At 42.5% G+C, this 25,342-nt stretch overlaps 1 protein-coding gene across 2 annotated transcripts; it reads left to right on the top strand.

The window, feature by feature from the left end:
* The first annotated feature begins 2,963 nt into the window (after positions 1 to 2,963).
* On the top strand, positions 2,964 to 24,967 carry smad1 (SMAD family member 1). 2 transcript variants are annotated; one of them, XM_061679719.1, is made up of 8 exons: positions 2,964 to 3,074; positions 4,377 to 4,406; positions 12,247 to 12,770; positions 19,130 to 19,393; positions 19,473 to 19,589; positions 20,770 to 20,994; positions 21,144 to 21,400; positions 22,190 to 24,967. In XM_061679719.1, the coding sequence occupies exons 3-8, from the start codon at positions 12,371 to 12,373 to the stop codon at positions 22,331 to 22,333; spliced, it is 1,407 nt and encodes a 468-aa protein (XP_061535703.1). In that variant the 5' UTR covers positions 2,964 to 3,074; positions 4,377 to 4,406; positions 12,247 to 12,370; the 3' UTR covers positions 22,334 to 24,967. The 2 variants fall into 2 exon arrangements, with proteins under 2 accessions (XP_061535703.1, XP_061535702.1); XM_061679718.1 differs by lacking the exon at positions 4,377 to 4,406 and having other exon boundaries at positions 2,965 to 3,074.
* Positions 24,968 to 25,342: the final 375 nt, after the last annotated feature.

Here is a 25,342-nt window from a genome sequence, read left to right as displayed (position 1 = left end):
ATTCTACTGGCAGCTCATACAGACAAGCCTTAGATAGGCCACTACTCGAGTGAAGTAACGAGAAAAAAATAAAAAATAAATTTAACAAAAGAGATCAACAATCACTGATACACTTTCACATGTTTATTGAATGGGAACCACGCGAATAGAAAATGAAAGCACTCACAGGGAGCATGGAGAAGACACTCAAGGCCTTGAACACCATGAAAAGCAAAACAAGTGCACTCTGAAAAGAGCCGGCCAACACGACTGACTCCAGCTCCTGACGTCACTCACTAGGCCACGCCCCTTAAAAGCACACATCAACACATAAATACATGTGTGTGTGTGATTTTGGCTTAATTACAGTAGAAAACCATCCGACGTCTCAGGAGAGGAAAGCAGTGCACCACCAACACTGTGTATAGTGGGGATGGGGCGCTGCTGACCTCGACTCGGGACGTTGTGAGTCGGTGGGGAGAATACTTCGAAGACCTCCTCAATTCCACCGACACGCCTTCCCATGAGGAAGCAGAGTGTGGGTTCTCTGAGGCGGGCTCTCCTATCTCTGGATTTGAGGTCACCGAGGTAGTTAAAAAGCTCCTCGGTGGCAGGGCCCCGGGGGTGGATGAAATTCGTCCGGAGTTCCTAAAGGCTCTGGATGTCGTGGGGCTGTCCTGGTTGACACGCCTCTGCAACATCGCGTGGACATCGGGGACAGTGCCTCTGGATTGGCAGACTGGGGTGGTGGTCCCCCTTTTTAAGAAGGGGGACCGGAGGGTGTGTTCCAACTTCAGGGGGATCACACTGCTCAGCCTCCCCGGTAAGGTCTATTCAGGGGTGCTGGAGAGGAGGGTCCGTCGGGAAGTCGAATCTCAGATTCAGGAGGAGCAGTGTGGTTTTCGTCCTGGCCGTGGAACAGTGGACCAGCTCTACACCCTCGGCAGGGTCCTCGACGGTGCATGGGAGTTCGCCCAACCAGTCTACATGTGTTTTGTGGACTTGGAGAAGGCGTTTGACCGTGTCCCTCGGGGAGTCCTGTGGAGGGTGCTTCAGGAGTATGGGGTACCGAACCCCCTGATACGGGCTGTTCGGTCCCTGTACGACCGGAGTCAGAGTTTGGTCCGCATATCCGGCAGTAAGTCGGACTCGTTCCCGGTGAGGGTTGGACTCCGCCAAGGCTGCCCTTTGTCGCCGATTCTGTTCATAACTTTTATGGACAGAATTTCTAGGCGCAGCCAAGGCGAAGAGGGGGTCCGGTTTGGTGGCCTCAGTATTGCATCTCTGCTTTTTGCTGATGATGTGGTTCTGTTGGCTTCATCGAGCCGTGAGCTCCAACTCTCACTGGAGCAGTTCGCAGCCGAGTGTGAAGCGGCTGGGATGAGAATCAGCACCTCCAAATCTGAGACCATGGTCCTCAGTCGGAAAAGGGTGGCGTGCCCTCTCCGGGTCGGGGATGAGATCCTGCCCCAAGTGGAGGAGTTCAAGTATCTTGGGGTCTTGTTCACGAGTGAGGGAAGAATGGAACGGGAGATCGACAGACGGATCGGTGCGGCGTCTGCAGTGATGCGGACTTTGTATCGGTCCGTTGTGGTAAAGAAGGAGTTAAGCCGAAAAGCGAAGCTCTCAATTTACCGGTCGATCTTCGTTCCTACCCTCACCTATGGTCACGAGCTGTGGGTCGTGACCGAAAGAACGAGATCCCGGATACAAGCGGCCGAAATGAGTTTCCTCCGCAGGGTGTCCGGGCTCTCCCTTAGAGATAGGGTGAGAAGCTCGGTCATCCGGGAGGATCTCAGAGTAGAGCCGCTGCTCCTCCGCATTGAGAGGAGCCAGATGAGGTGGCTGGGGGATCTGATTCGGATGCCTCCCGGACGCCTCCCCGGTGAAGTGTTCCGGGCACGTCCCACCGGGAGGAGACCCCGGGGACGACCCAGGACACGCTGGAGGGACTACGTCCTTCGGCTGGCCTGGGAACGCCTCGGGATCCCCCGGAAGAGCTGGATGAAGTGGCTGGGGAGAGGGAAGTCTGGGCGTCCCTGCTAAAGCTACTGCCCCCGCGACCCGACCCGGATAAGCAGTAGAAAATGGATGGATGGATGGATACAGTAGAAAACGATTTTATTTATTTACAATCTTTTTTATCATGTTTTATTATGTTTTTATGTTTCTACTTTACAATACAGTGCTATTTTTTTTGTTTACAAAAAACAAGAAAATACTTTTTGGAGAGGGGTGGAACGGATTTCAAATTGGTTTGATATAAGAGTTAATTAAGTTACGAGCTAGGTTACTGAACGAATTCAACTCGTAAGTCAAGGCACCACTGCATTTGTTACATTAATTTAGCCATTCTTTCCCTAAAATGAGTTAGTTAAAAATATTTTTAAAATGTGTTTTAGTTTTTCATTTATCCCATTCAATAATTTGTTAATTTATATAAAAAAATAAATAAACAATTTAGCATACACCTCTTTATATTTATGTATTTGTATGTATTTTACGTTAATTATATGAAATGAATGAGAAACAATATTGATAAAACATGAGAATGAATTATTATTTTACTATTAAAATAAACTATTGTATATATTTTAATTTTGCACTTCATGGACACCTTGCGTATTCGTGGAGGATGTGATTTTCTTTAATTAGGGGTCACCTTGAAAGAGGGGAAAAAACATAACAAAAAGCAACTACAACAACCAAATGGCGCTCCACGCACAAGACAGCGCATCCCACATTTAAATGTATTTTTTTAAAACGGTGACTAACCACTAAACAGGGAGGGGGTAAAAAAAAACTCCCAAACTGGGCCAACCACTTAAAACTTGGCCAGAAGAGAGAGCCACAGTAAAAAGTTGCAAAAACGTTCGCCATGTGAATGAAACCAAGAAGACGCGTTTGGGTAAAAAAAAAAAAAAAAAGTAGGCCTTGTTATTGTCGAAGGCGGCCCCGCGGCGTGATACTGGCGCTGGGGCGGAGGGTGACGAGGCCCCCGCGACTCGCTGACGCCAGGCCGCATCACGCCGCCGCGAGGAGCTCGGGGAACGTGAAGGGGGACAACAAGACCGCCGCCTCCGCACTCGCATAAGGTAACCACAACTTTGTTTCAAATGCTTTTGTGTTCACGTTACGCGCTCCGAAGCCAACGTTTAGCCTTCAGTTCCTCTCTCTACCTCGTCGTTTGTACCCCAGTAGCGCATTAACGGTTCCCAGCGGCGGCACTTGAAACTTTTTTCCCCCAAGCACCCACCCACCCACCCAGGGTCGTCCCACGATTGTCCCGGTTTTAAATAAAAATTAAAGTGGCATTTGGATACGATAACATCAATACTAGGAATTCACGCGGGGTTTTCCTTACTGTGTGTGTGTAAAGTCACTTGAATACCTGCGAGACACTTTCAAATGCACCAAAACAGCCCGCATTGCACTTAATTGTAGTTTTAACTTTTGAATTTTGGCAATTGTAACCTCTCGTTTTAATGTGTGTCTCTTTAAAACATCCTCGTGTGTGTGCGTGTGTGTGTGTGTGTGTGTGCGCGCGCGTGCGTGCGTGCGTGTGTGTTCGTCATGTGTCACTGAATTAGTGCGTGAGCACTGACATCATCGAAGGTGACGGATCAGATTACCCAAAGGACCTTCGTTGACCGAATGATCATCCCCGTGTGATTGCAAAACACGATCAGTTGTCTCCGAGTACCCGAAAGAAACCATTTAAAACATGTACTTCAGCCAGTGTAAATATAGGTCAGTGGCAGTCACAACATTTGCCAGACGACTGCCTACGCCGAACTGCGGTGTCCCCTTTCCAAAAACGAGGCTAACCCCCACTTTGAGTGCCGAGCGTAGTTGGGATGACTCGATTTGGCACCAGTGCACCGTTGTTGTGTCGCATTGATGCGTCGGTCGACCCCCGTCAAAGGCAATGCCAATCGTGTTTCGGTCCTGCTTTCGCACAGATAAAAGCGAAATCGCTGCATCGGAACTGTAACAGAAGACGCGACATTTATACAAAGGACGGGCGAGTACAGATACAATATTGAACCGATACAGGCCATATTTCAAGGTGTATCGGGTACCCGTGAAGGCTGCTGATACCAACAAACGAAACTTAGGGGGGGGAAAAAAACAAAAATCTGATATTATGTCCTCCTCGCCAGTAGTTGGCGCTACGCTGTAGCAGTTTGACACATGGGTGAATCATTGTATGCGTCAGAAAGAAGGACAGGTCTTTGTTCACAATTATCTGTCATTGTGTTCACTGAAATTGTATGTCTCAAAAGTAGTAGTATCGGTGAGTACGTGCGTGAACACTAGTACTGGTATCGGTCTGAAAAAAAGTGGTATCCAGTGATGCTCATTTCTATTTCATTTTTTTTGTTTTGTTTTAACAGAACTCTTTCATATGAACATCAATCAAACAGGTAATTTTCTGATTTTAATCAATTACCCCCCAAAGCAAACGATAATGCCATTATTCAGAACATGTTTTGCTTTTTGTTTTTTTTCCCCTCCTGGGGTTTGCTTTATTTACCCTGATACCAAATAACCTTGGGAAGCGCTTTTTTTTAAGCGTTAACTTAAGAATTCTTTCAAAGATACTGTGAACCCCTGCATATTCATTGTTTCGACATTCCCAAATTCACCTATTCACTTTTTAAAATTTTATTATATTATTATTTTTTTTTTTTATAAGGGCCGTTACCTATTTGGCGTTATTTGCTGAAAAAACAGTTTGCTGTTTTTGTGTTCAAGCCAAAGGATTGTCTAAAATATTAAAAAACACATTGCACAACCTTGGGGCCAAGGAACTGTGTTGAAGTGAGGGAAGGAGGTTCATTTATCAGGCGGTAGACTTGTCCCATAGAAAAAAAGTGCTTTTCCGCCATCTTGTGGCATCTGTAGGTAATTACAAACCTTTTCGGATGGTTTCAGTCACTTGGAGATTTTTACTATTCGCAGCAGGACTATGTCCCACGAACACCGCAAAATATTTGCAGCTTGTGAGCACATACTTCGGGTCAAATATTTGGATGGTGGACAAATCGCTGCTTTTGGGTTGCTCAGCACGATTGACTCCGTCCGTGATTGCCTTCCACCGGGCTCGTTTCTTGTCATAGGGTAAACAATGTGCAATTAATCCGGCTCATGTTGTCTCTTTCTTCTTTGATTAGTTTGAATTATAATGAAAACACCAATTTCGACTCGATTAATCGATGGGATAATTGGCAGAATACCCGGCTCTAAGACGATAATGTAGCAGCAGCCTTAAAGATACATGATTTGTATTTATATACATATAGATATTTTTTACTAAATATATACTAATTTTAGGACCAATTAAGGGAATTGGATAATTTACTGTGTCACCCCTGTTTATCTAAGCCATTTTTCATAATACGGCATATATGTATCCATTTCAGTGTGACAGTTTATTGATGCTTGAAGGGTCTTTATTGCAGAGACCAGATACTGTAGTGTTCCCACTGAGTGTCTTAAGATGTGTGTCATCATTACTGTCACTTTCACTTTCCTCCCCTTTCTCTTCGCATTAAAACCTTTCTGCCACCATCACTCTCTCTTCCTGCTCTGCTGTCTTTATAGCCAGTGACCCCATTGAGCGGGGGTCGGGTGGGGGGGCTAATGGATGCCCTGTCCAGGACCCCGCTGATAAATAATGTAGCTTCTTTGTAATGTTCCGTCCGTCCCCTCCCTTCCCGGGGGGGAGGCTGCAGAGCATCATTAGTGCCTCCTCGTCCTGCGCAGGGCTGGACCTAAATTGATTAGCAGACACTGTAGCGGCGCAAAGTGATCCGCAGAGCTCGCACGCTGGTCGAAACACGCCGCCTGGCAGTGTTGCTCTGCGTGCCCATCAGCCGCAGTCGCAGACCATTAGGCCATAACGAAGCTACCGCTAACGAAATGTAGTAAGAGAGGGAAAGCGCACGGCTGTAGCAAATGTCAGAGTGTTTTTTTTATGAGGCTGCTGAGTAAATGCTACGGTGTGTTTCCTGCTTTTATAAAGAAGGCCAAAGCCGCCGTCGGCATCTGTGTAACATTTACTCACACGAGGCAAGTAGGCAAACCTGAGCGATTTAATGACTATGCAAATTTTTGTGGTTTCAAGCGGTGTACAACTGAGAACTACTTTTAGACCAGAGAACCTATATGCATTTGGCATAAGAGCTACCCATTTTATGTGGAAGTTGGAAAACCCCAGGATTTTTCAAAGTTTGAAACTTTCAATGGTAATGAATGAGGGAAAAAAGAGAGGAATTTATATAAATTAATATCAGCTCTTAATAGGAAACTTACTACGAGCTGTCCCTTGGTCGAATTTTTCTTTGTGTTGCTGGATAGAAATTTGCCGCCACTCAAGTGATGTGGAAAAAACCAACAACAATTATGGATTAATTAAAGTACTGTAATACCTTCACATTAGAGCAAGGAGAGCTGTCTATTTTGCAAGGATGTTTGCTTATGGCAAAACACATTTTTATTTATACTTGAATACAGTGTCCGAAATTAACTTTTTGACTCACTGGCTAGATTGGCCCGTCGTTTAAAAATCCACCGGGCAAGACTACTCTTTACCAGCCAAAATATGAAATCATTTTACATTGGGCTGCACAATATATCGAAGAAATATCGTCATCGCGATAATGGCATGTGCATTATGTGTATATGTGTGCAACCCTAATTTAACACATATTTCTATAATACAGTATTATGTTGGACGCAAACTGAGCGAAGTCGTCACATCAACATTAAAGAACAGCAATAAGAACAAATAGTTTTATTTAACATCCATAAGGTCTGGCCTCACACAGTCCTCGTCCAACAGCATTACAGCCTCCGTGGGATCCTACTCCCTGGCACGTGTGCGTCTGTTTAATTTTTCATCATTAAACAATTTTAAAGGACTTTTAAGCAACTTGGAGGCTGAAACATCAGGCTGTCAATGTTTCATTTAATTTGGTTTAGAGTTTGGATTTTGCTTAGTAAAACTGCTGATTATTGTATTATGACATTATCTGGCTGTTTTTAGCTTCTACTGTCAAACCTGTTTTGTGTTTGTTGTAGGGCTGAATGATCTGGCAAAAAAAAAAATTATTACGATTAATTTTTTCATACCATCCGATCTCGATAATTAGCATGTTTTTTCAAAATTATTTTAAAACTTTTTTTAAATAGCCAGTTTTAAAGCATCTGTACTGACAACTAAAGAAGCTAGAAAGTAGCTCAACATTTTATTAACGCATTTTGTGCACAACACTCCCCGTAGTCAATAATTAAAACAGTCACCCCAACATGATATTAGCATACTTACTAAGCAAATAAAATACATGTAGAAAAATATAAGAAGACTTTTCACTTTCAGGCTATTGCGTCACCACTTCCAAATTTGGGCTGGCCGCGCCTCCGTTGCTGTCCTTGTTGCGCTTTGACTCGGAGGGGTGGGGGGCCTTTCACACTGAACAAGTGCAATGTGAAAAGGCCTTTGCACATTGTACGGCACCGATACTGGCGCACAACAGACCATGGCCACGATACGGTGTGGGATCTTGGTTAAAGTAAGCCATTCTAAACTAAAAAGAAGCGTTTTGGCAACAGCTTTTTTTCCGGAGCGAAAAGTGGTTGCTAAACGCGCCAGTCTTTTCTGGTGTTCTGACAACATCTGTGACCCCAAAAAAACTGCGACCAGGGCGTAACCAGGGGGCTGTAGATGGATATAAAGTTTTCAAATCATCAAATTGGATTTTGCAATTGTTGGAGGATTACATCTTTATTTAAGAATAGTACAAGGAGTAACGATTTGATTGTGATTCCCTCGTCCTTTGTTATTGTCAATGCAAATAGCGAATGGGAATTTAGACAGCGAGTCCAAGCCCTACTATTTACCAACAATTGAGTTGAATTAAAGGCAAGCTTACATTCATTTTAAAGTTCAAAGTTGTTTGTGTGTCTCAGAGGTATTTGCAAATAGCATTGCGTAACTGTAATCATATTGATAAAATCCACAGAGATGTTTGTGTGCATTTTATCAATGTGGTCCTCAGAAGATAGTTTATTTTGGTAACCTTATTTAGCTACATGTGATACAATATTAAAAACATTTCTCTATGACACAACTATTTCTTTGAATCTCTCTTGGAAGTAATAATGTCAGGGCATGTTTGTTGAACCATTAACATTGCATCATCAAAGAGACCAAGCCATTTTCAAAACTTAAGATTGGTCAATAATTCCGACAAACGTGGCAACTAACTGAAAGTATAGATTTGTGGGGAGAAAAAATATGAAATTGACCAAATTTGAACATGTTTCTGCCCAACAGCGATTAATATGCTAATCGGTTTGTATTACATTAACCATGTCTGTCATTGCTTGGAATGAACTCATCTTGGAATGATGATGTTAGGCGACATGCTGTGCTGTTAAATATGTATTGTTTTAAAGGACGTAAGGGCTCACAGGCACTAACCAAATGAAATGAATGAAAAATGTAGAAAAACTGAATTTTGGATCATCTCCACCCTCAGGTGTCTGGTGACTGTGTCAAATGCTCAGCACAAAATTACCAAACGTGCTTATCTAATTATAGAATAGGAGGAAAATGCCGTGTTTACATTTTGAATGCCTCTCAGATAACACTCGTGAAGCCATATCAGGGCCTAAACGTCAGCCTGCAGTCACATGTTATGAACTGCCTGAGGGCGGGTGGGAATGTCCCTGGAGTATGGCTGCCAGCTGTAGCACCAAGACAATGGAGGACACGGAAGTGTGCTCCAGATGTTACAGTGCAGCCCTTTGTTGAGCTCTTCCATCTGAAGTACATTAGACGGGTTCATGAAGTGTACAAAAATAAAAAAAAATTGTCACCGTCCTACTGGGTTATTAGCCAGAGAGATAAAGAACCAAAAGGGCACAGTTAAGACTCTTTGTAGTCCGTTGATTGGTCGACAATGATTTGTGATAATGGTGTTTTTATCTTACAAAAAAATGCTGGAAAACTACAGGAATTACTTCTATTTTAGTGTTTTTACTCTGGACTGGTAGCCAGACAATGGTCGTTGTTTTTCCCCAAACTAAATAGTTCTCTATTTGTGATTCGGGGCAATCATTATCATTCCTAGTTCGGTGAATGTAATACTCCCGGGTTATTCCTTTTCAATATTGTTGGGATTGGCTATGGGTGTGTAGTTTTATAACTGCCAAAACCGTTGTCAGATTTTATTTATTTATTTGTTTCTCAATGTTTTGAATGTATCTAAAAAAGTTCAATTTAACCTCTGTACAGTATATACCATTGGTTCATTAGTCTGCTAACTTTGGCATTAGTCTACATCGGTTTCACGATTTAACAGTCTAACTGCGCATTCTTTGTCATTTTCATTTAACACGGGCATTTACTGTATATACCATCTTTCAACGCATTTCTGACTTGAAACGACTGATCTGATCTATCCTCTTACCATTCCTATCTTATTTTTAATAATGTGATCAAGATATGATTCAGATCTGAAGCCTCCATGCGGGATTTTCTACTTGGGTTGTTGTGATGCATATCTGAAGTGGGCCACGTGGGAGAAATAAATTGTCACTTGAATCACTGAAACATTACATGTACTGCATTCAAATTGTTATTTAAAAGGTTGGGAAGAATTTTACTCTATTATGAATTAATTCTATTTGGGAATATTTCTCATGACTGAACATAAGTCACATGCAAAAGAAATAGTTTAAGAGACAACAGAAAAATCCACAGTCCCGTAGTCCCCCCCAACTGCATACTAAGAATAATCGGCCTGGATAGTGATGGGAAATGTATACATCATAGATTGGTTTCTGTACAATCTTACATAACACTTTCTGACTTGCTTCATATTGGCTAATGAGTGAGCGACTACTGAGTGAGTAGGTTTGTGTTTGGGGGGGATATTTCCTGTTTCAGTCAGAGGATGACAAAATCAGATGGGAGCATCTTCCTGGGTTGGGAGGGAAGACAATGGTATTCAGCGCTTAATCCTTGTTTAGTGAAGCTAATTGGGCGTGATCTACAAATTGTTCCTGTTGTAAGGAATGCTCACATCTCCAAAACGGCATATTTTTTCGAGTTACTAATTATTGTATCATTGAAGTTGGTATTATACTGTAACTCATTGCTCTTACTGTATATAACACATTTCCACAAAATCATGTTTCATCAGTAATTCAATTAGCTAAAAAAAATTAATCGTAAATTTAAGTACACTGTCTTTGATTAAAAAGGTACGGACATGGACGGCGCTGCTCAGCAGTGTTCATCAAAATCTGCGGTGGTGTTGAGTAAAGGCTAACCAAAACCAAAGATACTGACTGTGGTTAGAAAGTTATTTTCAAAACTTTAAATTGGTTTCGATCAGGGGACATCGCTGATTTTTGTCAACTGTGGGCCTGTTAAGCCCTTTTAGAGGCTTTTGTTATTAAGGGCTGTACAAATATACTTTCAGTCATTCATTCATTTTCCGTACCGCTTATCCTCACCCGGGTCGCGGGCGTGCTAGAGCCTATCCCAGCGATCTTGGGCGAGAGGCGGGGTACACTCTGAATTGGTCGCCAGCTAATCGCAGGCACATATAAAACAAACAACCATTCACTCTCACATTCACACCTACGAGCAATTTAGAGTCTTCAATTAACCTACCACGCAGGTTTTTGGGATGTAGGAGGAAACCGGAGTACCCGGGAAAAACCCACGCAGGCACGGGGAGAACATGCAAACTCCAAACAGGCGAGGCCGGATTTGAACCCCTGCTCCTCAGAACTGTGAGGCAGATTTGCTAACTACTCGTCCACCGTGCCGCCACAAATAAACTTGACTCGGTCAATAATTTGTAAAAGTTACAGACCCACTTGGGGGCTGACCAATCATATACATTTTCTATTCTTTCAATAACCACGGCGTATGCTGCTTTTGATGTACAGTTGTTGTTCCTTTTTGCAAGAAATTAAAATCATCTTTAATCTTATCCAGGTCTCCTCGTTATAGAAGTCCTTTTTACTGTAATAGATAAACGTTATGAGGCATGCGTGTAAATATTCTCCTTCATCCATGTCATTTCATTCTCAGGGCATTGAATCGATCGCAACTGGACAGCTCTGTTTGATTTTGACGTTATGAGGCAGTATCACAAAAATTTGACGTACAAGCATGTTTCTGGTCTAGGGAGGCAGTGGTCCGTTTGGGGAAGGGGGGGACATTCCCCTCCTCCCACACATCATCCTGCACCTGTGGAAAATTCTGCACTACTCAGCAGAAGGAAACGATGCTGTTGTTTTGATGGTGATGACAGACACAAAGACACAACTACGCCGTCTGTTTCCTGTTGCTCCACTGTGGCAGATTAGAACATGTCAGATGTTCGCAGTGGAGGTGATACTGTTGTCACACACTGCCTGTAAGCATTTCTCCGGCTTTTATTTTATTTTGTTGCCATGTTCACCATCTGCCAAGGCTACTGATACACATTCTCCTTGCAATTTTGTACAGCATCACTCTGTTAGATAAAACACTGTACAGTAATTTTGGAGGCCTGGCTAAATATAGCTCTTTTCTTGTCAGGATGGTTGTTTTTTAGCAAGTGACCAACACAACCCATAAAAAGCACCTGCTCTCGCCATATTTAACCCCCTGGTTGTCATTACGATATTGTCTCCATGTGTCCTGTCTGACAAAGATAGCAATCGAAATGTAATCCCCTAATCTGAGTGGACCAAGAATAACTAACGCCATTCTTAATGATCTATTTGTTCCTGCCTGTGGGAAATACAATATACTGCAGGCTTTGCTGTCAGTGACGCACTCTGAGCCGTGAGTCACTCTCTGTACATTTATGAACACAGTTGAAGTCGCAGAAAATGTAAAAAAAAAAAAGATAGAGCTTCACACCATCTTTTAACTCATTCACTTCCAGTCCTCGATGTTAACATGGATATTTGAATTCAACAGCTGTCAATGGCAGTGAATGAGTTAAAAGCTCTCCTCTGTGCACCCCCTTTCGCTGGTGAATTTATTTTTGTTTGTCTATTTGCTTGTTAGTTTGATGGCTACTTTCTGTTTTTTGCAGAATGATTTAAGATGGGGGTGGCTTAGTTAGGTAGCTAAATCAACCAATGATCTGGTGACATCATCAGCCTCTTTGGTTGTTCTGTTTCCCCGTCTACTGTGATCTCGCGATTGACTAAAAGATGCTGATCAACTTCTCCAACTTTTCCTTTCAGAAAATCTGAGGACTATCTCCTGACACGCACCAGTGATTCCCTCCTGAAGCTGGACCTACCCCTGCCGCTCCAACCTTCTTTCGCCCCAACGGAGAAGGCGGGCGTCTGGCCTGCTCCGTCCATCATGAACGTCACCTCGCTCTTCTCCTTCACCAGCCCGGCCGTCAAGCGCCTGCTGGGCTGGAAGCAGGGCGACGAGGAGGAGAAGTGGGCCGAGAAGGCGGTGGACGCCCTGGTGAAGAAGCTGAAGAAGAAGAAGGGCGCCATGGAGGAGCTGGAGCGGGCGCTCAGCTGCCCCGGTCAGCCCAGCAGCTGCGTCACCATCCCCCGCTCCCTGGACGGCCGGCTGCAGGTGTCCCACAGGAAAGGGCTGCCTCACGTCATCTATTGTCGCGTGTGGCGCTGGCCCGACCTACAGTCCCACCACGAGCTCAAGGCGCTGGAGTGTTGCGAGTATCCCTTCGGCTCCAAGCAGAAGGATGTGTGCATCAACCCTTACCACTACAAACGTGTGGACAGCCCAGGTCAGTACGGTCTTTGGTGGGTGTCTAAAACAGTCACCATACGTCAACCCAGTAAAACTACAGTACAGTGGTACCTCATAGGTGGACCAGAGTCCATTTAATCTCTGATTCGATTGACGTTCAAAGCAAAATTTTTCAAAATTTGCGAGACATAAAAATCTCGACCTTTTTTGTACAAGTGGGATACATAGTGGCTAACCAATCGGCGCTAGGAGCTAACAGCAGTATACATTTTCACTCACGTCACTTTGTCAAACAGCACAAACAGATGGACTCCAATGCACAATGTCAGTCAAGTGGGATTTATTTATTAGGCATGGAACGTTATTCAGTAATTTTAGTGGGCGTCTGAAATGGGCACCATACAATAGGTCAGCAAAATTACTGTACAAAGGTGTCGACAACAATCCATTCTGTGACATCAGTTAACCTCACAAACAGATGGACTGAAATGAACCATACCAGTCACAGAAGATCAAAATTAGGGATGCACCATTACCACTTTTCCAGACCGAGTTCAAGAACAAGCACTTACATTTGAATACTCACTGATGCCGTTTACTGATTGATATTACCTCTTGCAATTGTGATGAAAATGTTTTATTTAATCAAATATTGGTCAACAACAACAACAAAAATGCAAATTTTCTTGAGTCTAGCATAACTATTACAGAAATGCAGTGGAACCATGGGTTACAAACAATTTGGGTTTTGAATGTTTCGGTAACAATTCGGGTTCCGTCCAAAATTTTCTTCGAAAAATTAACCGCTATTTACTTACTGTTTTTGGTTTTCAAATGATCTTTGAGTGGACGAATGAAACAATCTATCTTGTGCTTCTTCTTACGATGCGTAATGATTCATTGACTTTGTGCATAACACATTACTGTAAGCTGATAACTAGTTGTCTGTTTTGCAGCACAAGGCTGAAAAGCTGTTGTGCATGTAGGCGGACGTTCCACCTCTGCATCCTAGATCATCCAATCACAAATCTAATAGCTGCAGCATTTGTGATTGACGTAGTCTGAAAATATTTTTTTTGTCAAAAAATATTTATTTACTGTATGTATATTATTTATTGAATAGTAGATTCTCTTTAATTAAGACCGAGCGGTTAATGTCACCTTAATCATGTCAAAATCGCTGTCCACGCATGTTGTCTCTAGGCGGACGTTCCGCCTCCACATCCTCGATCATCCAATTACAAATCTAATAGTGGCCGTGTTTGTGGTTGACGCTGTAAAAGAAGTCTGACAGTCATTTTATTTTCGTCCAAAGAATACTATCTATGGTATGTATGTTATTTATTGAATTGTAGATTATTTTTAATTAAGATAACAAATGGTTATTGTCGGCGTAATCACGTCAAAATAGCTGTCCACGCATGTGTTCACGGGGTGGAAGTTCCGCCTGTGGACGTTCTGCTAAGGATAGTGTTAGAAAGCACTTCACATAGATAAGTGGAAAGATCTGTGTGCTTTTCTCGCAATTTGTAACCATCATTGACTCTGCGGCACGCAATGCAAGTAAGGTTACTGAATCTTTGTTGAGGTTGTTTTCTTTTGCTCATTATTAGATTGACAAAAAATGTAAAGTCGCCAGCTGGTGATAGTGTGAGCGAGGCAATCAAAAAATTACCAAAGTAAGAAAAAGGCAGCAAATTGGCAAACAGAGCAATTTCTTTTAAATGACAAAAGTGACGTCCCACTTTCGGAAATATTTTTTTTAACAGAAAAAGGCAAGTTTCCCTGAATCGGTTTGTTGTGCCAAAATCAACCAACTAATTAAAAAAGAAACAGACAAGAAAAAACACCTGAATCAGAATTTTCCCCGCGTTATTATGGAAAAAGACTCTTCTTCAATGGAGGAGCTGCAGTAAACATCATGTTTATTTAGTGTTTTATTTCTTTATAATAGTGTGTTTTCACTTAGTTTTTCTATATTGCACTGTATTTATTTTTAACCACACTGATTTAAAAAAAGTGAAGTGTAACTTAATTTTCGGGCTGGTAAGGATTAATTGCATTTCTTTTCATTTCAAAGGGAAACATTATCTCGGTATTAAAAAAAAACGTTTCGGGTTACAGATAGAGTCATGGAACGCATTAAGTTCGTAACCCAAGGTTCCACTGTATCACACTTTTTAGTGTAACAACTTGTCATTACTGACATTTTAATATCCAATTGTGCCTTCATCTTTATGTATCTCGTTACACATTTCACTTATACTGCATATAATTTGTAACACAAGGCATTTCAGTTATGTGGTGTCTCAGTCTGAACACGATGAGCATTATGCAGGAGGAGTACATACAGTAGGTCGAGACAAAACATTTAGAGATGAAGAACGTCGAGTCATGTGGATATACAAGTAACAGTATGGATAGTCTTATTCTTTTTCGAATAAATCCACAACTTCATTCATTAATAGCATCAGTGTATATAGTTTTCAATACTTTTGCGGGCAAAACCACACACTACTAACATGAACAGCTTTTTTTATTTAGATAATTGACCAAATCTGCGAGACAAATCGAACACTGTTTGATTCTTAAACATAAAAATAAGGGCCCTTGTTTTTTCTTCTTTTTTTGGAGCATGGCTGTAACAGGAAGCCCGCCACCATCCCAATACAATAGGAGGAAAGAGTTGCTGCCTGCCTTGCACACTTTTTGTTTTAGCAGCAGAAGGCTGGAGATGTTCAACCCCAGAGCACCTGTCTGTCCACGCACCCCCCCACACACACATAACACATGCCTACACACACCTACATTCCAGTCAATCTCCCTGCGCTATTCCGCCTCAGCTGTCATCCCGCTCCATCTGAAGCCTTTGAGTAAAAAGTACACCATGCAGAACATGTCTGTTATAGCAACAGGCTTTATTTTTCAGCCATCTACTATGTAAAGCCACAAGTGGCGAGAGGGGATATCGCTGTTTGTGTGTACTGGTTTGTGTGTACTGTATTGAATGGGCCTCTCACGCCTTTCCCCTCTCTGGTGACGAATTCCTCAAGAACGGCATGCCTCAGAATGTCCTCTCCCTGTGAAAATCTAGGCCAAATAGAGCTAGAGGAGGCAGACGCTTCAAAAGTTGTACAGATTCTCACTAAGCAGATAAGATTTTACAATGCGCAGGGCTCTAGAGTGCGACCAATTTGCGCACTTGACCTAATTTTTCAATGGTGAGCGGCGGGGGTGGGGGGTGGGGGGGGGGGGGGGGGGTGATGAAGAGGTTGCACTGGTGCACCCAAGCCTAACATCAGCCAATAAATAACACAGATAACCATCACAAAACACAGAACCAAACATTTGTAAACACACACACACACACAAAAGAAAATATCTTAGACAGAATAGAATACAAAATAACATTATCATTTGAACAGTGAGTTTTATTAGGCATCTCACAATTTGCAGCATTGAGCTAAAACAGAAGGATGCAATTATCAAAGAGACACTTATTTACAGAACATATAGTTATTGGCATTTGAACAATTTTGATATGATATGGTAGCAGTGTGATTATTTACATTGGAAATTTTAAAATATGTATATAAGTGTCAAACATGATCATAAATACATATGAAATAGAAATAACATTAAAAAGATAAACAACACATTTAAATACAGTATCTAATTTTAACTGTAAAGCTGTAAAAGCTCTAAAAGGAACTTTATAATTCCATTTTTTGACGGTTGTCATTTTGGCACTGGGCTTGTCACTATGGAGTGTTGTGTACAGTTGTAGAAGATGGTTGTCTTGTGTTTCTTTGAAAAGAAAAGGCGTCCGCTTATTTATTACATTGAACTCGTGTGTTTAGTAAACCCGATGTCAGAGGAGGATATTCACGGGGAATCACTGCTAACTGCTTCACGCCGATGAAATACTGCATTACATGAGTGATGAGGCTATGGTATACTCAGAAGCGACATTAGCCACGCTACATTAGCTATGTAGCGTGGCTGTTTAATAATTCTTTCTAATCGTTCATACAATGCAGTACATTGTAGTGAAGTGTGTTGGCTGGGAATTTGTCATCGCGAGAATACGCGAGATCGGCATAACGAGCCGTTTAAACAACAATTCAAAACATGGCTTACATTTACAATGATAAAAACATGACTGTCATTAGTATGAATACCAATAATCATGCTTACTTACATTTGTGTACTTCCATGTCCATTCCGCCGTCTCGTAAGCAAGCTCTTCGCCTGTCAGCAAGGACAGAGTAATGCAATGCGATCAAAAATTGGGGTGCACCTAACTTGTATGCTGGTGCACCCAAGAAAAAAAGTATGCCGCACCAGTGCAAAACATTTTTCTGTTTTTCATCCATGTCAACGTTCTGGAAAAAACATCAATGAAAATGAATGGGTGGACAAAGTTCATCCATCCATTTTCTGAGCCGCTTATCCTCACAAGGGTCGCGGGCGTGCCGGAGCCTATCCCAGCTATCATCGGGCAGGAGGCGGGGTACACCCTGAACTGGTCGCCAGCCAATCGCAGAGCACATAGAAACAAACAACCATTCGTACTCACATTCACACCTACGGGCAATTTAGAGTCTTCAATTAACCTACCAAGCATGTTTTTGGGATGTGGGAGGAAACCAGAGTGCCCGGAGAAAACCCACGCAGGCACCGGGAGAACATGCAAACTCCACACAGGCGGGGCCGGGGATTGAACCCCACTCCTCAGAACTGTGAGGCAGACGCTCTAACCAGTCGGTCACCAGGCAGACGCTCTAACCTTTCGGTCACCGTGCCGCCGTGGACAAAGTTGGCACTGCAATTTGTTTTGCCTTTGTTAGCAGCATCAGAGCCATAACAGTGGTGGGATGCCAGGGCAATTGACAATGTCAACTGTACACCTTTGATACCACTCTTCTGTTGTATCTCATTCGATTTTGCAGGGGCAGCAAGGTGTGAGTGATTAGCACCTTTTCCTCACAGTTATGAGGTTTGGGGTTCCAATCTCAGTTCCTTTCCTGTGTGGAGTTTATGGGAACTCTGATTTCATCCCACATTTATTAAACATGCATTACAGGTGAATTGAAATTTGACTGGTTAAAGCCTCCAAAGAGGCGATTTGTTTCGGGTAATTCTAATTGACAGTGCCCTGCGATTGAGTGGGTACCACAACGGGGTGCACCTTGTCTCTAGCCCAAAGTCACTTGGGATCGGCTTCAACGCACCCGCAACCCCAATGAGTACAAATGCAAAATGAAAATGGATGGATGGATAGATTGTGCCGGTTACCTCGTTGTGGCCGATGAGTGTTGTTCTCTGTGTAACTGCGGATGTTACTTAGAAAGCGAACAAAGAACTTCAAAAGAACGTGCAGTCTTGCTGTAATTTCACTGTATTGCATCAGTGTTGGACATAATACTCCCCCTATCTGTCAAGGTGATTGTATTGAAATTACCTAAGGATACGACCTTGGCCATGACTATGTGCACTCTTCATTCCCTGGCTTGATACGTCAACAGAATTCAGATTACAGTGGTGTCTTGATTTAGGAGTTTAAGTCTGTCTGTGACCATGCTCGTGACCACGCTCATATGAAAAACATATATAAAAACAAATAAAATTTCCCCATTGAAATAATTGGAAATGTCGTTAATCTCTTCCAGCACCCTCAAAAACTAAATTTTGTTGTTATATGTTTTTTATAATGAAAAATCACACTGTATAGTAGAATATAAAACACACACACACACACACACACACACACACACACACACTGTCGTACATTAGTGTGTTGTGCCTTTAAATTGCTGTGGCCGAGTGTGTGCACTCTCTCCCCTTGTAGCTCACGCTCCACTCTCTGTCCCTGCTGTCCACAGTACTTGCTGTCTGTCTTTATCCATCCATCCATCCATTTTGCAAAAACTTAAGCGTTTTATGTGACAATCACTTGCACTTTTCCATTTCTAGGGCTAATTTACATTTAAAAAAAAAAACAACAATCTGAAATATGTTGCGCGTGGAGCGAATGAGTTTCTGCGGTGTGAAAGAAAGCACCAACGAATTTTCCACATGGATGTCAGGAAACAGTTTGTGAAACCATGCAATGTTTTTCTGAAAAAAAGTCTTAGCAAACTGATTTGCTAGTAACAGAGGTTCCACTAAGAGGTTCGACTTTATTTTGACTTCACAGGAGTGGTGCCCCTGAAGCGCACTCGTAACTCAAGTCATTGCTCGCAAGTAAATGGGGAAATTAAGCGGCCAAGCGACAGCTCATATCTGAACAACTCGTAATTCGTTCCACCACTGTAGTCCTTGACCAAAAACGGTTTTGAAGAGGTCGTAGTGAATCACTTTATGTTTCAACCGCGTTGACACCTTTGTGTACAGTGCTGCCCCCCGTGTTGGTACCGCGCAACAGCGAGTTCAACGCCAAGCACACGATGCTGCCTCGCTTCCGCAACCCACTGCAGCAGAACGAGCCGCACATGCCGCAGAACGCCACCTTCCCTGAGTCCTTCACTCAGGCCAACCCTGTGCCATTCCCTCATTCACCTGGAAACAGCTTCCCGAACTCACCAGGGGGCGGGAGCAACGCCACTTTCCCGCATTCGCCATCCAGCTCCGAGCCTGGCAGCCCATTCCAGATGCCGGGTGAGTCTTTTGCAGCCACTTTTCCGCCTCTTCTTCCACATGACATCTAATGTATTTTTTTCTTCGGGGGATAACACAGAGACGCCCCCTCCTGCCTACATGCCCCCGGAGGAGCAGATCACTCAAGACTGCCCCCTGCCGATGGAGACCAACCTCATGGCTCCGCCTTTACCTATTGAGAGTAACAACCGGGCTGGTAATTGCAATATTATACACTTATAGTGTTGTGTACACCTGCTCTACTCATTCTGCTAGTGCAAAAACCTCTTGGAAATTGAGTTCTATATAAGTGTGCTCTCAAAATAGATAAAAACATGCATGGGCTGGGGCTAGGCAATGAGATTGTGTTTGCGGTGCAGGCTTTCCAGCAGTTTTATGAAGCTCATAAAAGTTATGATGTCACCTCGGTTTGGTTAATGAGGTTTTAACAATAAAGAGTCACTTATTAGCTTTGATATGTGGGGCAGTAATTAGAGCTTGTCTCAGTCACGTATAAAACCTGCTGCCATTAGGAAGGCCATTCAGTAGCGGTCAATTCAAGAACCAAGATTCACCGCATTTGAAAGCTTTTAAACTGTACTGGTGACATGGTAGGATAAGTAGCAGGCTGCATTTACGACAACATTGGTGTTATTCACAATATCCTGGATTTTAATCCATCACCCCTCAGGACCTCTGGAGCTAAGCCAAAGTGACCATTGAGCTCTTACCTTTGTGAATTTACAGTCGTTAATGGGCATGTGCACACATAGCTATGACGTGGTACTCAGGCATCTGGCCTTTTGCCCTGGATGGAAAAACATTTTTTCTTCATTCATCAATACTTAACCAAAAAAATAAAAATGACCCTCTCTGTCATCAATTTTTTAAATCTGACGGGCATTTATTTAAGACCTTGAAAGAATTCTACACCTGCTCCTGCCTTTGCACCCAGGCCCTCTCCTTCTACTTCCAAAAACCTGCCATTTTACTTTTTGTATCCATTGTAGCTTAACTTCAACTCCTTTTATTAATAGTTTGTATTATTGACTATCTTGCTTGTCTTAACAGAAATAAACACAACTTAAATGTTTTTATTCATAATTGTTGAATAATTTTGGCGACGGGTGCTCTTTTTATGGCTTGTGTACCTGGCCCCAAAAATGTCTGCATGCGCCTGGTCATTACAGTTTGGGCAAAATGTGTGTTATGGTTTCAGCTAGGTTGAGAAGTTAGAGATACAGTAGAAACACTAACTGGACCTTTCGCTGTTCTTTAAGGATGTCCGAAAGCCTCTAAAGCCAAGTGTTAAGCAGTATCTTTGAGAAAGGATAGTATTTTTTGTTTTGAGAGTGTGCATGCGCGCTGCTCATGACCTTTAAATGTGTCCCCCACAGCAGATGTGCAGCCCGTAGCATACGAGGAGCCCAAGCACTGGTGCTCCATTGTCTACTACGAGCTCAACAACCGCGTGGGCGAGGCATTCCAGGCGTCGTCCACCAGCGTGCTCGTCGACGGCTTCACGGATCCCTCCAACAACCGCAACCGCTTCTGCCTTGGCCTTCTCTCCAATGTCAACCGCAACTCCACCATCGAGAACACCCGGCGGCACATCGGCAAAGGTGCAGTGCGCAAAAGTCAATCAAATGGCTGCAGTGAGACAAAATCGATTTGTTATTGACAACTGAAGGAAAAAAGCTTTAGCGAGGAAGTAAACACACTGAATGTTAATATATCGTAATGTAATCTCTGATTTCTGCGCACCTCTCAGGCGTCCACTTGTACTACGTCGGCGGTGAGGTGTACGCCGAGTGTCTAAGCGACAGCAGCATCTTCGTCCAGAGTCGCAACTGCAACTACCACCACGGCTTTCACCCCACCACCGTGTGCAAGATCCCCAGCGGCTGCAGCCTGAAGATCTTCAACAACCAGGAGTTCGCCGAGCTTCTCGCCCAGTCCGTCAACCACGGCTTCGAGGCTGTCTACGAGCTCACCAAGATGTGCACCATACGCATGAGCTTTGTCAAGGTGGGTACTGTTTATGGCAGTGGTGAATTTGCACCATGTCTTGGTGCAATTTGGGTCACTGCAGCGCATGATTTAGGATATAGATTAATTTAGTGTAGCTTTTCAATTATTTTCCTATTCTATTATTATTCGTTTTTCCATTCTTGAAACCCAAACCTAGAGTCGTACCCAAATTTAATTGTATCTGCCCAGGCAATGACAATAAAGGCTTTCTATTCTATCCTCATTTTCAAATAGAGTGCACCACTACACTGTAACCTGAAGAGGCACTGTTGGTTCATTGTTGAGTGGTTTGCGATCTAAAGAAAAACGACATGACCATTCTGCAACACTTCAGGGCAGCATTATTGTACTCAATACAAGATTAGTGTTGAAACGGGAGTTCAGAACATTCCGAGCAAGATTCATTTGGTCATTCATTTTCGCCATAATGGATCACTTTAAACCATTTCATTGATATTTACAGCACTTCTCAAACGACCTCCATATCTCCTCAGACTCTGGACACGAAATTTCACAGAATTTTGTTGGCCTATGTATCCCGTTGAACATTTACGTATTCTGCGTGACCTGCCCGCCAAATTGACTCACAAGCACACCCATGGGAATTAAGAAAATACCAGGACCGTACCTGGACATCAGTTAAACAAATACACATGACATTTGGTAGGCATGTCTATCACAATGAGATGCATATAAAAATGTTTCAAACTCATGCCTTAAAACAAACAAGAAGTCGTCCATTTTGTTATGAAGTCAGTCAATAAAAAGGATTCCAATATGTTTCAGGGCTGGGGAGCCGAGTACCACCGCCAGGATGTGACCAGCACCCCCTGCTGGATCGAGATTCACCTCCACGGCCCCCTGCAGTGGTTGGACAAGGTTCTAACGCAGATGGGTTCCCCCCACAACCCCATATCGTCTGTGTCCTAGACCTCCCTCATGGTCAGCCCAGCGTTTTTTTTTGTTTTTTTTGCCTAAATAACAAGGAGAGCAGCTCCCAGCACAGTTGATACCTTATTGCCTCGATTAGATTAACTGTCTGATTGAAGCACAATCGACTGATCTGGAATCTGTCAAGGTAGGATAGATTGTTTCCATAGGCTTTCTACTTGAAGGACGTCTGAAGTGGGCACATTCGCAGACTGGGAGAGGAGCGAGCAACAGCGCATGATCCAACTGGAAGAAACTTGATCTTTGTGACCAACGCTAATAATCCAACCGTCATACTCTTGGTGAGCGTAGGCGTCCTCCCCAAACTCGTCTCCTTTTTGAAAAAATGTTCCTGTAGTTCCGCCGTTGCTCGCATGCATGCATCCACATACTATATTCTGTGAGACATCCAGGTTTTAAAACTGGTTACCACCAAACGGCCTTGTTCAGCTCGGTTTTGCCATTTGCCAGTTGTGACAGCGTGGCAAGACACCTTCGCGCTATGAAGAAAAAACATGAAATGCTGGATTCCCCGAGACTGCTGTTATTTGTGTGGCCTTTGTTGTTCTTGCGTTAATCACCTACGTGACTAAGTCACAGCTGACAATTTAAAGGAGACATATTACGCATTTTCTTTATTTAAGGAACAATTCATTGATTAATCAATAACTAATTCATTATCAAATTGATCAACTATTTTGATTATCGATTCATCTTTTAGAGACAATTTAAACAAAATTGTCCAAATACTAGGAATTTCAGCCTCTCAAAAGTAATTATTCTCAGATTTCTGTAGTCCTCTATAAAAGCAGACTATCTTTTTCTAAACAAAAAAAAAAAGAAAAGCAAGACATTTGCAATCATCTGCTTTTATGTTGGAAAACAATGATAAACTTTTTTGCCCATTTTCTGGCATTTTACGGACCAAAGCAGTAACTAAATCATCTGTTTGTGCATTTTCTGCACTGTCAATTTGAAATATCCAGTTTTGTTTTGTTTTTTTAATGAAGGGATGGATTTTTTTTATCTGATTCATCGCGAAAATAATCAACAGATTAACAATCACTTACTAAAATCGTTTGCAGCAGTTTTTGGTAGATATAGCGAAGGATAAAGAATTACAGCAACATTAACATGGACTTGTGATAGTCAACTTGAAATTACAACATTTTGGGGGGTTAGTTCGGCTTCAGACCAAACGAGTCACTGTTCACCCACCCCGCTCTAGGGGATTGCGACTAGATGAGCGGGCTTCTTCTTGTTCACAAAGGGGCCTGAGTCTGAAGAGTAAAGCGAGAAGAGAAAGCCAGACTTCATCACCGAGCCGCCAAATTATACCAGTCAATTGGTGTAGCCAGCGGATCTGCACATGCAGCAAACACTACGTGCCACTTAGGCTGATAAATGCTGTTCGCTAATGCTAGTGTGTGCTAACACTGCAGCTACGCGTAGCTTTTGGCTTTGACTTTGTATTGTTTCTGTCTAATCCATCTCGGAAATTAGCGGATTTTCACCCAGCTGAGCTGTCATGTAATGGGTGGAGAAACGTTGTGTGGAGGCGTTATGTAAATTAGTTGTATTACAACATCACTAAGGGAAGAAATTCAGAAAGTCTCGTTCACAGACACATTTTGGGAATTGTGCAGCTAACAATAGATTTACTTGGTTGTTTAATTTCACATTAGATGGGTCAGCAGGCACTTCAGATGGCTATTAAAAAGTCAATGTTTCCATAATATGTCACCTTAAACTGAGTTGTTGATGTCGCAATTCCCTCACGTAGGCGTTGGTAGCGGTCTGAAGTGACGTAGAAAACATGGTCAGCGACAATTGCTTTCGACACAAAAGACCAGATCAGAGTTTACTGTTCCGAACCGTCTGAACCGAACCGTCCCGCTTGGTGGAACTGTGTCTCCGTACGCGCCGCACGTGTTGTTACTATAATTTTTTTTGCAACATTCCAGGTCACTGGAATTGCAGTAGGCCGTCACGCTGCAAAGACCTTGGCTTAGAATTTACTCCTGACATGTAAGAAAGACACTGAGGATGATCTGTGTGAAATTTCAGCATCTCCTTGGGAGAATATTAGAGAAATTTAGGATTGGGGTGGCGGGTAATTGCACGAAAAGATAAATGTTTGGATAAATGTTTCTCATCATGTATTATGCTCGTGTTTTCCCTCATGAACTTTGGTTCAAATAGTGTTTATACATATATTCATCTTTAGATTATGGTGCAGTGTTGTCCGGTTTGGCCACGCGTAGTTTGGTTTGTGTAGTGCTACACGTCGCATTGCCATGGGCCGGCATGTATTCCGCAAAAGTAAAGATACAACCGTGGACTGATGTTTTAAGTGACTGTTACGTGAAAATGCTTGATTTTAATTCATTTCACAAAAGTGCCCACCTATATAATTTTCTAAAATAAAATACTCTGTTCTTACTTGCTTTGATACTGTTATACTCCTTACATTCTTTTTGTATTTTTGTCCGCACTTTCACACGTTGCCTCCTCTTTTATGTTTTTGTTTTTCCTCTTATTGTCTTTGACTCGGTCAAACTCCCAGAAAAGCAGTTTTATTCCATGAATATCAAGACTCTACTGGAGGATTCAAATAAATGTTTCAGTACTATGTATTCTTGTCTTTATTTTTTTTATGAGGGTATATTATGCGTGTGTTTTTAATTTCAGGAAAAGGACACAAGCTATGTTTAAAATATGCACAATGGCACATCCAAAAAACATCGCGTAAAACTGCTAGTATATAAGAGTACATTTAAAATTTCAAGTCGATACTGTACTGCAGTGGTTCTCAAGGTGTGATACGCGGTTCCCTCTAGTGGTACGCAAAGGTATCAGTGGATTAAATGTTTCAACTGTCCATATATATATATATTTTTGAATTATTAAGTACAGTTCAGTTGTATTGAACTTTTAAATGCAACACATTTGCATTTTATCTTCAAAAACTGTTTTCATACATTCATTCAGGTACAATTTTTTTGTTAC

Source organism: Phycodurus eques, chromosome 6, assembly GCF_024500275.1.
Source record: "Phycodurus eques isolate BA_2022a chromosome 6, UOR_Pequ_1.1, whole genome shotgun sequence".
Lineage (NCBI taxonomy): Eukaryota > Metazoa > Chordata > Actinopteri > Syngnathiformes > Syngnathidae > Phycodurus > Phycodurus eques.
Note: the sequence above shows the minus strand (reverse complement) of the source record. Positions and strands in the feature narration are given on the sequence as shown.

Excerpts from the sequence above, each read along its gene's own strand:
- smad1 (XM_061679719.1), top strand. The coding sequence starts at position 12,371 with ATGAACGTCACCTCGCTCTTCTCCTTCACCAGCCCGGCCGTCAAGCGC. Across the intron at positions 19,590-20,769 it reads TGAGAGTAACAACCGGGCTG|CAGATGTGCAGCCCGTAGCA; the intron begins GTAATTGCAATA and ends TGTCCCCCACAG. Across the intron at positions 20,995-21,143 it reads CCGGCGGCACATCGGCAAAG|GCGTCCACTTGTACTACGTC; the intron begins GTGCAGTGCGCA and ends CGCACCTCTCAG.